The sequence below is a fragment of the Ruditapes philippinarum genome, unplaced genomic scaffold (genome assembly GCF_026571515.1).
Source record: "Ruditapes philippinarum isolate M1 unplaced genomic scaffold, ASM2657151v2 ctg693_1_1_1_1, whole genome shotgun sequence".
Classification (NCBI taxonomy): domain Eukaryota; kingdom Metazoa; phylum Mollusca; class Bivalvia; order Venerida; family Veneridae; genus Ruditapes; species Ruditapes philippinarum.
The window spans coordinates 187,053-205,886 of NW_026865227.1; the positions used below are offsets into that span (position 1 = coordinate 187,053).

Genomic DNA, 18,834 nt, shown 5'->3' on the forward strand with positions numbered 1-18,834 from the left:
CATGTCAGAAAATGACATGCTTTTAATATGGATTTTTAGGATTTTGTCATGCTGAAAGCTGAAATCTACTAACTGTAATGTTTAACATTTTGATAATCAAAATAGAAATTCACTAGATAGATTGATAGTTTGAATTCCTGTTTCTACTAACTTTTCACTCTAGTCTTCAATTCAATTCAAGATTTTGTTCTTTAATTTGAATAATATACAAATATGTAGGTCTTATAGCATTATACCTTTCTTATTGTGTAACTCCATAGATAAAATATGTTTATTTTTGCTTAGTTTATTACAAATTTGTAATAGTATCTGGACAGTTAAATTTTGTACGATACTGAAATAAATATAATGTTAGGATAAAAATACACATATTTTTATCTATTTAAGACTGTTGTTCCTGCTAAATAGCCTTACAATTTTGACAACTATGTTTCATAGAGATATATAATTATGAGGTTAAACGAAATTTATAAAACAGACATCTTACTGTAATTTGGCAGTAATTTGGCAGTGTTCTTTTTTCTAAATGGTTTTTATTTCTAAACGGTTTAATTCTTAAAATTCTTATTTCATTATCGCTTTTCTTTGTGGCTTGAATTCTTTATGAATTATGTTCTTTTATGACCTGTATATTAGTCTCATTGTATAAAGTGAATATCTTGAATGAAAACTGTATTGCTGGATACTATATTTAGGATGAAGACGGTAATGAGGAGAGTCGACCATGGGATTATGCTCCAATGATGTGAAGGTATTGCACGTGTACATCTCGTGCATGCACATTTCATACAGCATGATGGAGCTGTATGTTTTGATGTGTTTAGTTAGGGATTGTTATTGATTTGTTAGGGATTGTTATTGATTTGTTAGGGATTGTTATTGATTTGTTAGGGATTGTTATTGATTAGTGTTTGAATTATAGAACATTGTTGAACAATATTTACTAATGTTAGTTTTTTGTTGAAACATTTGTTTTGTATGACTTGTTACAGAGCAAAAAAAAATGATTTGACTGATTTATATATTATTTGACATAAACCATTTAGAATATAGCTTTGGTTGATGTGTCTGAAATTACTTATCGTATTTACTTGCATATTAGACATTTTCGAAGATCTTTGTTGTTAATGTCTTGCAAAAGCTTAGCCCATTATTCAAACATTTAAAAAGTTATCAACATGAAAATTGGAATACTTACTTTGTTAACAAAGATTTGTTAAATTTGGCATAAATACTACAAAACAAACAAAGAGGCTAGTAAGTGTATCAATTCTGTACATTTTGACCAGCATAGTTACTGTTAGCAGTCTCCTCAGTTCTTCAAACAGGCAATGATTAACTGATCTAAATTCAAAGCATTTCTCATTAACCACTAAGGTTGTTTTTAAAGTCATGATGAAGGTTTTAGACTTTTAGTGACCAATATTTCTTATGTAAAATTTAAATGAATTATACTCCTAATAGAAAACTTAGAAGAAAAAATTTGCATTGTCTAGACTTTTGTTTTACTTTTGAGCGCTGAAAAAAAAATAGCTGAGGGTGTTGACTGGCTTAGACTTTTGTTTAATTCAAGATTATTTCAAGTTTATTTGTCTTAAATTAACATTGGCATGAGAAAGTATTTCTTACTCTTGTTTTTTGTTTAATTTTAAATGTTGGTTAATGCATGAATTGTGTTGCAGGAATTGCTTTAAATTTGATTATTTTATTTATTTTTTTGTTAAGAAATTTTAAGATTTTTTTTCTCATATATTTATAAGTATGTTTGAAAATGTGTCAGGCATTTAAAAAAAAAATAAACAAGAGATTGTTTTCATCAGAAACTGCAAAAATGTAATAGACACATATGAGTATTGCTGTCTATTGAATGCCTGCTAAGTCTTGTGAGGCAGTTGTTGTTAAACAATAAGCTTATTAGGGCCATAACTCTACTTTAATTTTTTTGAAAGAGTTGCTTCCCTTTATGTAAGTTGAATGAATACAGAATTTGTGTCATATTCATAAAAAAAATGTACATTGTAATTTATCAGTTATATGCTGTCAATTCCCATTCATTAAGTGGGAAAAGAAATTTCTTTGTTTTATCAAAAAGTTCAACATGCATAAGTCTGTTTATAAAGGAAGTAAAATGCAAATAATGTTATAAAAATATATTAGAATGATTAAACAGCAGACAAACTTCTTTTCCATTGTACTTTGTAACAGGTTTTTTGTGCTCTATAAAGTTGAACTTTATATGATGTACTTGTGAATGCGCATCCAAATTAAATGCAACATAGATTTTAGTTTTTCTGTTTCAGGTACATGTTTTAATATTATTTTATGTATGTAACTTATAATAATATTTACAAATATGAACATGGTATTTTAGAACATTTTGTATTAGTTATATCCAGAAACTATTTATATCTTTTTTAAGTTGTTTATAAACATTATTCACTTATATTTTCAGAGCTAGTTTACGACTGGAAATTTTAATCAACTACTTAACAATTTGGACAAAAAGTGTTCAATCTCTCAAATATTGTGAGAATTTACCTATCTGTCAACAAGATGTCCTGTCAACAAAGATGGTCTTTTACAACAAGATGTCCTGTCAACAAAGATGGTCTTTTACAACAAGATGTCCTGTCAACAAAGTGGTCTTTTAAAACAAAAAATCATGTCACAAAGACAACCTTCAAACAAGATAGTCTTCTATAATAAGATTTTTCTATCAGAAAGATATCCTGTCAAAAAGATGTCAACTAAGACAATTTTCTGTCAACAAGAGGAAGTAACTCTGTCAGTATTAACTTTATATCTGAAATCCAGAAACAACTTTTGTTATCTTCGGAACAAAATTGTGCCTTGTTATAGCCATGCTGCAGTAACGATAGATATTTGAGATATTTGTCTTGTGGTGTTTTGGGATGTAGGAATGTAGGGTGTTTTTTTAAACCTTAATAAAAGACATTGAAACAGGAAGTAAAAATTGTTTAATTTGACAAATTTTTTACCAGAAAGACCAAGTATTTGGTCACTGAGATGTTGGTTAATTGTTTATTCATAAATGCCATTGATGTATATAATGTAAATATGACTCTTTCTTTATGTCATTTTTTTTTTCTGTGAAAATGTTCTTAATGACCACGACTTAAATTTTGATTGCCTACCGACATTTTCATTTTATGCCTTTGCTGGGCAGCCTGAAAGGTTCCCATTTCACTATTTTATTTAAGCATTATCTTATTATTCTAATTTTGTCATACTGCGGTAAACTGTTTCAATATTGAGGTTTATATTTGGTTTATTGAGGTAAACCATGTCAATGGAGATTTGTATTTGGTATACTGAGGTAAACCATGTCAATGGAGATTTGTATTTGGTATACTGAGGTAAACCATGTCAATGGAGATTTGTATTTGGTATACTGAGGTAAACCATGTCAAAGGAGATTTGTATTTGGTATATTGAGGTAAACCATGTCAGTTGAGAGATTGGTAATTTGGTATACTGAGGTAAATAATGTAAAATAGAGGTTGGTATCTTGTATACTGAAGTAAACCAAGTCAGTTTAGTGGTTGCTATTTGTACATATTATGTAGTGCAGATATTTCACCATATTTAAGTACTATTAAGCCCTTTATGTTTATATATTTGATCAATTTTCATTAAGGTATCAGTCATGTTTACAGATAGTGCTGTTCATTTTTATCACATTATCATTTGATATTACTGTAAATAGTTTTGTTTTAAAAGTCATTAATGTTTTTATGTACTATATGCATTATTTTTTTCTATCTGATTCAAACCAAAATTAGTTTCGTTTTTTGCTTAAGAAGGAAGAGTATTTGTTAGACTGTTTATGAAGACCTGTACGATGCCTAATGATATTTTTATGCACCTCTGTCCTACCCTGAATGAATGAATTGATGGAGTGGGGGAGGGGATGGGTGGTTGTGTTTTATAAGCCAGAGCCTTCGTTATCAACATGATTTATTTCATGACAGCTTACTTTCAGTATTGAAGTATGACCTTGACCTCCAAATAACCTTGACTGTCAGAGGTCAAATTTCCAAAATTCGGAAACTTTCATCTTGACTAATTATTTTGCAAGATATTTACGGCCTAAACAACTGCAACATAGGCCATAACGTCTTTATTATATAAATGAGAGACATCATTCTTATACATAATATACCTCTGGGGGAAGTTGTGAATTATGACCTTGACCTATTAATGTCCCTGACATCCAGGTCAAGTTTTCAAAAATCAGGAAAATTACAGTTTTAGATAATGGATGGGGACCATTTCTTTTAACACATGTGAATTTGTTTCTGCAGAACTGAACCAAATGGTTCTATTCATTCAACCTTCAGCTGTTAATTTGTTTAAAGTGTACTGTTAATTTAGTGATATATATTTAAATGTAATGACTCTAATATGTTTTCATTGGATTTGTTCAAGTGAATATGTTGTAATTGGATTTGTTCTAGTGCTGATTTTTTGTGGTTTGAAAGTTTTGCCATTGAACAATAGTGCTTGTCGGGGGGATTTAGGATCAGGGTTGTGGCTAGTTATAATGACCTGTTTTGATTGAAATATGATGTTTAACTCTTACCTCCCTACAGATCTGAAATGGACTTATCAGTGTTGTAATCTGGACAAAACCATTCATGATTTTTGGGGAAAATTCCAAAAATTAGGAATAACTGAATAGTAAAACAACAAAAACCATGGTCTTATGGCACAGATATGCCAGATGATCTTGGTCTGTACAAATTAAATGATCTTGGTCTGTACAAATTAAATGATCTTGGTCTGTACAAATTAAATGATCTTGGTCTGCACAAATTAAATGATCTTGGTCTGTACTGATTGCATGGGTAAAATTTGTTGAGACTGATGTGTTAAGAGGTAACAGATCATCTGGGCTTGTGATTTAGTACTAAGATATTTTAATCATTTCATTGTATTGATTGTTTATTTGTTTTAAATGCTTTTTTGTATGTTACCCATAAGGATTATTGAGTTTGAAAAATGAAACAGTTATGCTATTATTGTAATTCTATAACTTGTTTTGTTGTAGTTTAAATTTATCAGGGTTAGCCATGATATTACTAATGAGTATTTATAACTTTTTATGTTTGTGAAACTTTATATATTTGATGCTATTAATACACAACAGGTAAAATTTAAACACTGTTTGCAGAAATTCCATGACAAACTGAAAGTGACAGAAAATTTGGTAAATCATATTTACTGGAAAATACACTTTTATGGAAAGTTAAGAGATGCAATTTGGATTAAAAAGAAAAAATAATGTTTAAGTATTTTTAGCTCGACTATTCGAAGAATATGAGAGCTATTGTAGTCGCCCCGGCGTCGGCGTCGGCGTCAGCGTCCGCTTCGGCGTCTGCGTTGGTTAAAGTTTTTTGTATAGTCAAATATCTCAATTATTACTTGAGATATTCAATTGAAACTTACAATACTTATTTATAGTAACAAGGTACATCAGATTGACAAGTTGGATTACTCTGCCTACAATATTGACAGAATTATGCCCCTTTTTAACTTAGAAATTTTGGTTAAAGTTTTTTGTAAAGTCAAATATCTCAATTATTGCTTGAGATATTCAATTGAAACTTACAATACTTATTTATAGTAACAAGGTACATCAGATTGACAAGTTGGATAACTCTGCCTACAATATTGACAGAATTGTGCCCCTTTTTAACTTAGAAATTTTGGTTAAAGTTTTTTTGTAAAGTCAAATATCTTGATTATTGCTTGAGATATTCAATTAACACTTACAATACTTATTTATAGTAACAAGGTACATCAAATTGACAAGTTGGATAACTCTGCCTACAATATTGACAGAATTATGCCCCTTTGGAACTTAGAAATTTTGGTTTAAGTTTTTTTGTAAAGTCAAATATCTCAATTATTGCTTGAGATATTCATTTGAAATTTAAAATACTTATTTATAGTAACAATTAATGTACATCAGTTTGCAAAATTGCATAACTCTGTCTGCAATATTTGCAGAATTATTTGCCCCTTTTTAACTTAGAAATTTTGGTTAAAGGTCTTTAAAGATATTTACTTGAAACTTTACACATGCACTTAGGGTCATAATTGGAGGGTCATAATTGTATGTCACTGACCAAGTTCCATAACTCTATCTTGCATTAAGGTTAGTGATTCATATCCCCTTTTCTACTTAGTCTCTTGGTTAATGTTTACATGCAAGTTTTACATATCTCAATAACTATTAAAGATATTTATTTAAAACTTCACATATGCATTTAGGGTCATAATTGTAGGTCACTGACAAAGATCCATAATTCTATCTTGCATTTAGGCTGATTTTTCTCCCCTTTTTCAACTTAGAAATTCATGGTAAAGTTTTGCTTGTAAGCTGTTATCTCAATATTTACTGAAGGGTTTGTGCCTTTTTTGGGACAATTTTATGCATTCATAATAATAAAGCAGTGATTTTCTTGATAAAACATCTTAATAACAAGCCTTTGTACCTTTTCTGTCAAATTTATGTATTCATAGGTTACATTAGTATTATTATACTCAATTAAAAACCCTTGTGACATTACCTTCCGAATAGTCAAGCCAATTCTGTATAATTAGACTCTCTCTAAGGCCTATAACATGAATTTATAAAAAGAAAATTAGCCCTTTTGTGAACTTAAAAAATTTAACATTATCAAGGATCTTTTACTATCAAGCACTTAGAATAGTCGAGCATGCTGTCCTACCGACAGCTCTTGTTTTGTTTTCCTGTGTTAGATATGTTGAAGAAAATTGTGCAGGTGGTTTGGATGTTACAAGTATTTTTGGGAGGAATGAATCTATAAATTTAGGCTAGAGTAGTAGTAACATGACCAACATAATTATACTTTAAATCAGATTTAGTAAAAAGTCTTTTTGTGTGCCATAAAAAAATATACATAGATCTTACAGATTCCTTGATCTAACATTTTAAGGGAATAAAAGGTAAATGTATAGTGACCTGCCAGTCACTTATATTTGATTTATCTTGAGGACATGCCTGATTTTTACAATATTTATCTCCCTTGACAATAGTGGCAGCCATTTTGGGGAGGGGGTCAATATTTTATATAATGTACATGTAAATGACAAAATATGAAAACATCAATATAAAACCTGAGTTAGGTGAATTGTCAAATTCTTTTATACATATGAAGGAAAATATTATTATAGCAACAATATGTTTAAAGGTTTTTATCAGTTTTCATGAAGATGATAGAATTTTCAGAGATTTTTATCTTATCTTAGGGGGAAATATAAATCAATATTGCAGCCAGGGAGGTAATAATTGTAATATGAAAAGCACATCTATACTGGTGGCAAAGGCTTTTCTCTTTCAGTTTCAGCATAGTTCGTGTTAACGGTTTTGTTTCATATTAGCACTAAGAAAAATGATAATGATTTGCCAAGGCCCTCAGTATAAAGCCAGGTGACTGTGAGATTTATCTGATATCCCTTTGATAACAAAATGGATATCATCACAGTAAGAAATGAAATATAAAGGGAAGAGTGCTATTTTTACTACAACGAAGTTGTCATTTAGTCTTTTATTAGTTATTTAAATAGAAAATTATTATAATTCCTTGTAAAAAGAGGTGAAAGTAAGAATATTTAAGGATAGGCCATTATTTCAACACATTATATATTCTAGTCCGAGTTAGTTAGCCATTCTGTTAGTAGTTTTAGTAAAAATATCGGGTTTTAAAGTTGTATGTTTTATATTTTAGTGTTGCATACATCATATATCATTTTAAACAAGAAATATTTAGCTTTTTCTGTCTCATTTTGTTTAATAAATTAATTATATAAACAGTTAATTCTATGTACAGTTGGAGCATTTGTGTATACATTTAAAAAAATATAATTTTTAAAAATTTTGAATGTGATTTTTTTTTTAATTTTTTGGATCAGTTTTCCAAAAGGTGTTTAATGGTAAATTTTCAAGTCAAATTTATAGAATATAGTTACTTAATCTGTTAAAATTGTCTCCTAGCTTGGCATTTTATTCTCTGTCTATGTTTTTAAACCAAGTCTTGTAATTGTCATTTGAATTTTATTGGCGTTATTGTATTGTTTATAAGCTGATAGAAATTGTATTCTTATCAGATATGTCATGTAGTTCAGAACGGTTGTAAATATCATTGTAAAACTTTGTTTGAAAGACCACTCCTATTTAAATACCACATACTGGAAAATAATTTTTATTGAAATGTAATAATTATTTTATTTCTAATTTTGAATTTGAGATAATTATACATTATATGTAATTGCATCCATTCAAGACTGAAGTTCATATTTTCAAACACAATAATGTACCTGATGCTGATGTTCAGCTTGGGTGAGTGTTACTCTAAATCAACAGAAGCTAAAAAACTCTAAGGCATGCCGCTGACAGGGTTTGAACCCACACGGCCAGCAGCCCTTGCTAGTCAGAACACTTTTACTAATACTGACTTATAATACCTGATTACAAAACAAAACAAAAAACAAAAATTAAAAAATCTTTGTTTTTAAGTAGTTGAAAAACTGGTCTTGGAATAATTAGTTTGAGAAATCTTGTTGTCACCTTAGTTCAGTAATGGAGTAAGTGCTACTTACTTTGATAGGAGATAACCTGTAACATTAAGGTGACATTATGAACAAAAATAAGAGATTAAAATATACATATATTTCATAGAAAAAGTCAGGTTTAGCATTAGTTTGCACTTATGAAGCCTGCACTGGCTTCATGAATTGATTCAGTCGCAGATTAAGGGTTATCATTCACCCTAGAATAATGTAGGTTTGAATCCTTAAAAAATGACATTGGCAGGAATATAGATAAAAAAAACTATTGAAAATGTATTTTTTTTTTCAATTCAAAGTCACAGTAAATTTATCATCTGACCTTAAAAGTTGACTTTAAACAGTACAGGGCTAAAATATAACATTATTTTTTAATATGAACTTTATTATTGTTTTAATTCTTAATTTCAATGCAAAATAGAAACTGTTGATTTTCTTTATATATATGAATTTTGCTTTCTTCACATGCCGTCACCTAAGTGCAATAACGGGTTAACTTCTATTAAATCATATAAGGAGTTAACACATTACTGCACTAAGGTGATGATGTATTATAAGAGATGTTATTAAATATTGCATCATTGTGTTTTGTCTTGTTGATTAAGTTATTGTTAAGAATCTCTTTTTTGAAATTTTAAAACTTTGTTTATACATTGACTGTATTAGAAATGTTTTATGTACAATGTAATGCTTATTTATAGCACAATGTTTACCAATTACACAGAAATTTACTTATTGATTATTTAAATACAGTTTTTTTGCCCACAAAATAATCGGTTATTTCATTTTCGTGGATAATTCATGATTATTTTTACCCTTGGTATGTATGCCAACAAAAGAAGGGAAAAAAAAGGAAAAGGAAAAAAAAATTGTCAATGATTGATTGCTTTAATGAGATATATATGTTTTGTTTTAAAAATTCAGCATTGCAGTGTTTATTTATGTTTGTGCAGGGAAATTTATATTTTCTTTTATACTAGGTAGAATAGAGAAATCAAAGTTAACATTTACAAGAAATTCTGAAAAATCTTGAGGGTCATTTTTTTTTTAATTTACAAAAAATTTTCATCACTCAAACTAGTTTTGATATTTCAGACTTAAGATGATATTCATTGTGGACAATCTACAGTAACACATTAAGCGTACCAGTGTATGGCTTAAATTGTGAAACTCAAAAGCAAGAATTTTTAATTCATAATTTGTTCCTAAAATTTTCGTTAGGATAAAAAAAGTTTAAATTTTGTAAAATTAATTAAGCTTTCAATGTTGTTTAATGCTGGAATACATTATTCTTCTACAGTTTATGTAATGTAACCTATACACAGTATTTATTGTTTTAAATATTTTTTCTTTTCTTTATTATTTGCGTGTATAACATAAATGGTAAAGATAATGATATACAATGTAAAGTTATATATAAGGAAAGAATATATAGCCAATCAGAGATGATAAGATAAAATATTTACAATTTATTTAATTGATTCATGATGAATAAAAGTTATTCATATATATAAAATATTTACAGTGTTGGTACTCTTTGTTCAATCCCAATAACCCCCCACCCCCCTACTTTCATATCTCATTGGTTTTGTCCAATCCCCTTAACCCCTCCCCCTACTTCCATACCACATTGGTTCCCTCAGAGTGACAGAAAAAAGTTTTGATATTAGTATTTCTCATATTAGAGATATGGTCTGTACCCATGTCAGATCTGATATGGTACCATTTTGGAAATCTCGGATAAAAAGAGCCATATTTAACTCAACTTTCTGAAGAAAAATTGGAGCTGTTCTCAAGATCATCTAGGGGGCAGCACTATCAGTGTTGGTTTTCATTTATGGTCATTAACTTCAGTTTTAACAAAGCTATTACATTGAAACTTGAGATATATGGGTGCACTTTTGATAAGTTCTACCTGCCATACCCATTCTCAGTTCAAAATGTCAAGTGTCAAGGCCACTGGGACTTGGTTAAGGTCAAATTCTTTAGAAATATATATAAAAGCTATTCACTTGAAACTTGGCAGGGGCTGTTTGTGGGTGAAATTATGCACAAAGGGGCATCTAAGGTCTTCCTTCACCAGTAAAGCCATATGACCTATTTATTTATTATATCTGGTAGGATGGAGTCTGGGGTCACATGGGTTATAAGGTCAATAATACTGGTGCTAAAAATAGATTTTTACATTTGCTGACAGCCTATATTTATACAGATGTCATTTATAATTGGTTAGAATGTACCTTGAAAGGCCACAAATGCTAAAAATAGATCTTTACACTTGCTTAATATACAGCCTTTATTTATTGAGAATATATGTCTTTCATCTTAAGTAGGCACATAACATGAGTGGTCCTCGATCTTCTGCCGAGGTTGTCAGAGTCAAGGTCAGTGTTGCTGAAAATAAATGTTAATATTCTCTTACGTATTTTGAATTTTAGTACAATGTATATTGACTAAAGCAGTTTTAGGAAGAATCATTCTTAAGAACCCTAGAAGAAATTTAAACTACACTCTTTAATCTGCTAACTAGAACTAACCAGTACTGGTGTCATATTATGAACATTTGACCGTTGTGCAGGAGAGTAGTGTCATATGAGGTATAGACCTCAGTAGGGCTCAAACCCAGTATCCCTGGGTTGAGAGGCAGACATCTTGACCAATAAGCCACTGTTCTCCTAATATTATTTAAGCAAACCTGGCTTGACCAGTTAAGAATACATTTGACTATTGACAAATAAATAACACAAAGTCATTTTAATTAAAAGGATTTTTTTCCATTTCTATTGAAATGCATTAGATAGAAAGTTACACAAGTGCAGTTAATAATAATATAAATTTATTTTATGAGAAAAAACAAACAATCTATTGTCACAAAATATAATATCAAAATAAGCTAATCAAACATTTAAAAACAAAGCTACATATGGCAACTTATACAAAAAACAAACACAAACAAACAAACAATAAAAAAAATACAAATACAAAATTGATTAGGTCAATAAAAACATTAGGCAAAAGTAGATATTGCATTCAGTCAAATTTGTGTGAGTAATAAAGCGTCATTTATTATTAAACAATAATTGAAAATTTATTTTTTATAAAGTTCTGCATAATTCAACAAATGTTTATTTCACCATTCAAATATAATAAATCTGTTAAATAAAGTTTAATAAAGTCTAAAACGATATTAACAAAAATGATAACAAAGGGAGGTAACTGTCCCTCTAATAAAAGCAAATCTGACTGAATGAAAATAAATGCGTTTTACAAATTGAAGATAAAAGATAATATCATTCACAAAGGTTGGGATTGTCAAGTTCAACAGTGTAAATACATAATCTACAGTATTTTTTTCCAAACTGTTTGCATAAAAGGTACAATAACAAAAGCTGTTCTTCCCAAGTTATAGCTTAACTGACCCCATGACTGTGGCTTTAATAATTAAAAAGAATCTAAACTTAATCAATTTATCCAGACCAAATTGTTTGATGCCTTCCAAAGCCATCTTGTGCCATTGAGCAAAATCAAGTTCAGGGTCAAGGTCACTGGACTGACCTTTGGCCTATAAAGCCCACTACAACCAGTAATCGGGTTCTCTACTGACCACTGACCACAGGCAATCACGGTATGAAATATCAAATGTGCAGGTCAAAGTTCTTTAGATAAAAATAATAAAATAGTTTGATTCTTTTGTCATTATAGTGACCCTGACCTTTAACCTTGGAAGCAATTTTGTTCTTTTCCTCTACAAAATTCACAATGGTACTATACAAACTGACACCTATAGAACCAATAGTTCTTTTGTTTAGTTCTTATGCAATAACAAAGCTGTTTGCCCAACCTTTAGATCTAACAATCTACCTTAAACAACATGACAGAAAAAAATTATACATTTCCTATTTTGAAGGTGGGCATAATAAATAAACATGCACTTTTCTGTTATCAGAATTAATCATTTTTGTAATTTTACTTTAAAAAAACTTTTAAATTATGTATATCCTAAAATTAAAGTCATGTTGTATATTTGATTTAAACATTTTACTTGACCAGCATTTTAAGAATAAAATACCATATCTACGTGTATAATTTAAGTTTTCAAATATACATTGTATGCATTTACATGTCCCAAAACTTTAATCTGCCAAAATAAGTCAAATCTGTTCAGTATTTCAATCGACCAATTATAACAAATGTTGAATATATTTCATGTAAAACTCATGTATTATTTAAATAAGAACATAAATAAATTGACTACATAGTAATCAAAATGGTCCCCACATCTCACAACCATAAGTTATATTCCTGTACATGTATTAAAATGCCATAAAAATCTTTCCTCACTCTAAATGCTTTATATATTTTCATATAAATCAGTAAATTATATATAAATAATAACATATGCTATGAAACAACTTTCAAAATATATAAACCTATTAACTATGCAATGACAAATGAAATAAAAAATCGATGAAGCATGACCATTGAGAAAAAAACAAACAGTGCAAATTAATAAACAACATGACAAAAAAATACATTTATATTATACATAATTGTACATTTTGAAGTGCAAAAATATAAACTCTGAAAGAGATAAATTTAACAAATGTCAGCAAAAAAACAGTAAAAAAGTTATATTTAACCCTGTACCTGCTGTATTTGTGTAATGGATTTGCCCTGCTTTGAATTTGGAACAGTCCATTCAAAGTTTAAGGGATTTCAATATCAAATTATACAAAAATTGAGCTACCATCAGTAAGAAAGCCCGGTCAGACTCGGCACAGATGCTCAGACTTGCCCAGCTCTATACTGGTGCCAAAGGCTAATCACATTCAATTCCAGCAGGTTAAAGGTTAAATATAAAAAGTTATATGTCAAAATATACACATCATAATATGCCCTTTCTAAAAATAAGAGCATATTGCAAGTTAAATCCAAACAACTAGACAAGAGAAAAACTGCAAAATACAAATATGTGTTACATAAGATTAAGGCAGGAAATGTTCCAAAATATGATGCTAAAAATAAAAGGCAATTATTCATCTACATTTAATGTCTGAAATCGATATGCAAGACCATACAAACTGCTAAATATTCCTAATCAAGACCACGAGATTGATAAAACTGCTAAATATAATAAATCAAAACGCAAGACTGTAATTAAACAGCTAAATATTTATTTTGCTTTCTGTTAAAATTTTGTTTATAGTTTGTTTTGCTGGATTGTAAGTCACATCAACACTGTAAAGGTCATATGGCAATTTTTTCTGGCTTTACTGGTGGTCAAGAACTTTGCATGCCCATTTGTTTTGTGAGGACCATGTGATTTGAATTTGATTACCTCAGAGTCCCTTCTGTTAGATAAGGAAATTAAAATGAAATCTAGCAAGATTTTATGCAAATGAATATACGAAGTAACAAAATAAGGAAGAGATAAACTAAGTATTTGAAAGTCTTAACTTTCAGATTTTAAATGTAGATGAGTATTGTACCAGTGGAATAGAGGTGGGTCACATTCTATAAATCCTCGCTTTTGATTGGTTGAATCTTAGCTGTTTTGTAGAAATTACCAATGAAATGGCCTTATTTTAAATTTTACAACTTTGAAAGCATGGTTTACTGAAAACCAGATATTTCCATGAGAACAAAATTTTGTAAAATCAAGAAATCTGACTATTTGACAAAGTTTCATATAAGAAAATTTCTATTTTTAGATTTGTTATATTTATATAAAACTTTGTTACTTAGCAAACAATAATTTTTGTGAAAATTAAATCTCCTATCCCCAAAACTAAGTACATTTAATCCCTTGAGATAATTGCTGATTTTACAGTAATAAAATGTTAAATACTACTAAAACTAACTTAATTTCATAAAACCTTGATGATTAAAAATCTTTAAATATTATGAACATACAGTAATTAATTAATAATGATAACTAAATACAACTATTCATCTGTAATAAAGTAGTTTCATATAAAAATATAGTTCAATCTTTCTGATATATTTTTTTTACATTTTTCTTGAAATGGATATGGTCAAAAAATGAATTTGAGTTTATATGTATTGAAATTGATAATGGTGTATTTGAGGGTATATTTTTAAAGCAATCATGTCAAAACATGCAGTCAGTTCCTATAAACTCTTTCTTGTTCAATACATGTATGTATAAACTATAAAACTTTCAACAGCTTCACACATCATTATTTTACATAAAATAAATCGCTGTATCTTCTTTTTGGTCATAAAAAGTGCCATGAATTTATGCTTCTACATCACAAAAAATTTGTAAACATTTAAGTGGACATAACTATTTATGTCAGATAAATTCCATTTGACTTTAGCCTTGCTAAGCATTTTTAATTCTACTTCATATATTATAATAACTCAACAGAAACTAAATGAAACAAAGAATTTATCAAATGTCATCTCAAAACTAATATTGGCAACCAGTCTAAAATTCAAAAGCAACCACCAATCAGTTTAAAATAAAATACAACAATAACCAATCAGATGCAAGCATTTTTGAGACTGGTTTACAATTTTAGATTTTTGATAAACAATGGGCAAAGAAATGAAAATAAACATGAAAAATATATATATCAACATGCATTAATTAAACAAATTCTCACTACTGTAGTCTAACTAATCTCCCTGATTGGAAAAAAAAGGTTCCTGCATTTAAAACCAGTCTGTCTCTATTTAGGTATATAACAAATCATTTTATTGAAAAATACAAAAAAATAAGTGTGAAAATGCATAAGTTAGACACAAAGTGAGCACAAGTGTGTGATATGTACAAATATAAACTTTTCACAGTAAACACTGAAAATAACAATATGTACAGGATGTGTAAGGCCCTATTCACACAAATTTATCTTAAATCATTCTAAATCATGATTATTTTATACAATATCTGGAAAAAACGCAACATACTGCAAAGTCCAATCCATTGATCCATGCATCAGGTATAAAAACAGCACTTTCCACCCGATCCCTTTCTTAAGTGAAGACTACCACATAAAATCAGTATTTTCAACCCCATCCCTTACTTGAGTCCTATTTAAATGACATTCCATTTTGTAATGCCAGACAAAATCTTACTCAATTTCAAAACTACTGAAATTTCAGAAATGAATTCACTCTGCTCTTAATTTGGATGTGTCCATCTCTACATGTATATAGAAAAGAATTTAAAAAAAAAAATTACTAAAAAGTGAAATTTTAATGGTAATCCTAATAACCTCAAAATGCAAACCATTACTGTATAACATTATTAAAACAAAACATGATAAATTTAAGTGTTATGTTACGGTTACTGTCTTGTAATTTATATACTGAAAACTCTGTTCTTTTAAAATGATATAAAAGAATCATTACTAAGTAAAGTCTTCAATGATAAATGTAACATTAAATATAAGATTTCCATAAGTAATAAATAACCTTAAACATTAGACCTTTAGAAAACTGAAAAATATAGGCCAGAAATCTACAAAATGTTCTAAATATATTAACTCATAACAAAATTTTCCTTATTACTAAATTTGCTTAATAATTTAACTTGTACAAAATTAGCTAAATAATTCAAACCATAAAAATATTGTTAATGATTTAACATTTACCAAATTTGTTAAAAAAATTAATTTCGTCTAAAAAATGCTAAATAATGCATCATATACCAAATTTTCTAAATAATTTTTCTCACACATGTACCAATTTTTTCTCTCTAAGAAATCTAACCCATACCAAATTTGCCAAACAATTTATTTAAGTTAGAAACAGAAAAAAGCCTTCATCTTTTAATGTACCCCAGATCAGGGTAGAGCATTACAAGAAAATAAAGTTTAATGAAATAGTGAAGTCACAAATAAATACCCAATGATTTTACAGCAGTTAGAATGTCGTTTTTTGCAATTAAAGTCTTTTATCAGTGACCTTTACCCTGCTACAACCAGAAAGTGACTGGCCCTAGCCATCTTAATAAAGCCAGACCAGCCTACACAACTGTGCAATCTAACACAGCTCCATACTGTTGGCTGAGTGACTTCAAATTTGTTGGCTGACCAACTTCAAATTTGTTGGCTGACCAACTTCAAATTTATCGGCTGACCAACTTTAAATTTGTTGGCTGACAAACTTTAAAGTTGTTTTCATCTTCAACTTCAAATTTTCTGTCAAAAATGATAACGGACATTTTCAAAATTGAAGCTGGACATGACATTGTCCATTTAAGAGATTCCAAAGGGTTAAGGATTAATTTCAAGAATGACAAAAATGATAGTCTTGCCTAAAGATAGGGCAGGCTGATTTTGCCCAGAATGAAAGATGGACATGTCCATTTAAGATATTTATACAGTTAATGGCAATGTAAGTAAGCAAATTGAAAGTTTAACATCCTCAGAATGTTTAAAACATGCTTATAAATATATACATTTGAAACAATGATATATTACATAACCTTTGGCAGTGTGTTTGCGAAATCAATTTTTTCCCAGTAACAATTATCTGTTCACTAATTATCAGCAATTTGTATCATTTTATATTGTAGAAATAATATATATGTTGTCCAGACAATTAATAGCAGCTTACAAACAAACATGAGATTCAGCTTTAAACATCATATAAAAATATATAACATAATAACTATGATTATATGTGTGCAGGAAGTATATTTCATGTGACACAGACATCGTAATGGTCAAATGACGGCCTCTGTAAATTACAGGTGGAGAATCTAAGATCGATGGCTGATATCCTTGTACAAATAGGAAAAGCCAATCTTTTAAAACCAGAGATGATTTCCTCATAGCTAGCCAAAGAGCTCCCTTATAGCTTACATAATAACTATATAATAGCTAGGAGCATAACTCCTTAAAAGCTACCTGAAAAACTCCCTAATAGCTACCGGAATGGTCCTCAAATTGCTGTCTTGAAAGAATTTTCATTGCCAGCTAAGGAAAAATAATGAAAAAAGTGGGTTTTAAATCTGGAGCAGTGGAATTGTAACTATAAGCAGAGGGGTACAAGATCAGCCAGTCACAGAGGATATATAAATATAGTAACTTTTATGTAACTTTAAATATGCCAGTGAGTTATGAGCAATTATCCATGATGATAATGGTGATGATGACAATGATGACAACAGTGATGATTTTCATTTTTGGTCATACCAACACTGTAAAGGTCATATGGCGACTTTCCAACTTTACTGAAGGAGGTAGATATCAGGGACTCCTCCATGCATTATTTCAGGCACAAACATAAGCTAGCTGGATAGCTTCTTCACATGAAAGAATTCAAAGTCTCTGTCAGAATTTGAGTCCACATCTATGACAGGCAACTAGTTTGAAGACAACTACCTTAACCAATCAGCCATGATATTGAGGATGATGATGATGAAAGTGATGATGAGAAGGATGTCTGGAAATTATCATTATATTATGAAACATTAATCAAATATGTTTAAAAATACTTTATGAATTTTGAATTCAAGAAGCTGTAGATATGCTTGAAAAAAAGAAAATATTTGGGGATCATTTATTTCTGTTCAATTTGATGCCCCAACTCGGTATACTTCACGTGAAAAACTTAACCCCATGAAAAACTAATGCATGTGGTCCCATTTTTTAGATAAAACTTCCGTTTGAAAAAAAACATGACGTATACTACGTTTGACTTCACTTCTCAAACAATGATCAAATATTTATTAAAACATATTCTGATATATAATGTTCTAATTAAACATAGAATAATTTACAGTCAAACCTGTTAAAAGACCACTTTCAAACATGGTCTACAGACAGATTTGACTGTAAATATACATTGTTTATTTTCTACACTAAGTACATCTACTCTTGGCAATGAAATATTTTTTTGTAAAAAAAAAAGGTGCATATAAATTTTCAATTGTCAAAGAACAAAACATATAAAACATCAACAAAAAAACAATCAAAACAAATATAGAAAAGAAAAACAATTTTTTTAAACATCACAAATTTCAGTTATCGAGCAGTTATCAAATTAACATAGATTTTCAATGTGTTTTATTTTTTCTACAATATTAGAATAAGTTTTACACAGTAAATATATATATATGTATATATTGCTGCGATATGAAGTTTTGTATTTTGTGCTAGGATTGTTCTTCTATGTTGTCTTCTGCAGACATTCGCCTGAAAAATAATAATGCAAGATTTTTTCTTCAAACAAGAGAAATCTTAG

The 18,834-nt window shown here is 29.1% G+C and overlaps 2 protein-coding genes across 9 annotated transcripts in view; one reads left to right on the forward strand and one right to left on the reverse strand.

Annotated features, from left to right (window-relative positions):
• LOC132728269 (huntingtin-interacting protein 1-like) overlaps positions 1 to 10,134 on the forward strand; it is a 74,738-nt gene extending 64,604 nt beyond the window's left edge. The window contains exon 31 of one of the 2 annotated variants that reach the window (XM_060713884.1): positions 696 to 1,232. In XM_060713884.1, the coding sequence (XP_060569867.1) occupies positions 696 to 749 (54 nt within the window). In that variant the 3' untranslated portion in view covers positions 750 to 1,232. Of the gene's footprint in view, positions 1 to 695; positions 1,233 to 2,452 lie in introns of those variants that run through there. The other variant, XM_060713886.1, reaches the window with a different exon arrangement.
• A 3,166-nt stretch (positions 10,135 to 13,300) lies between these two features.
• LOC132728279 (calcium/calmodulin-dependent protein kinase kinase 1-like) overlaps positions 13,301 to 18,834 on the reverse strand; it is a 130,813-nt gene continuing 125,279 nt past the window's right edge. For all 7 annotated transcript variants that reach the window (XM_060713896.1, XM_060713898.1, XM_060713901.1 and 4 more), the window contains one exon: positions 13,301 to 18,785. In XM_060713896.1, the coding sequence (XP_060569879.1) occupies positions 18,746 to 18,785 (40 nt within the window). In that variant the 3' untranslated portion in view covers positions 13,301 to 18,745. The remainder of the gene's footprint in view (positions 18,786 to 18,834) is intronic.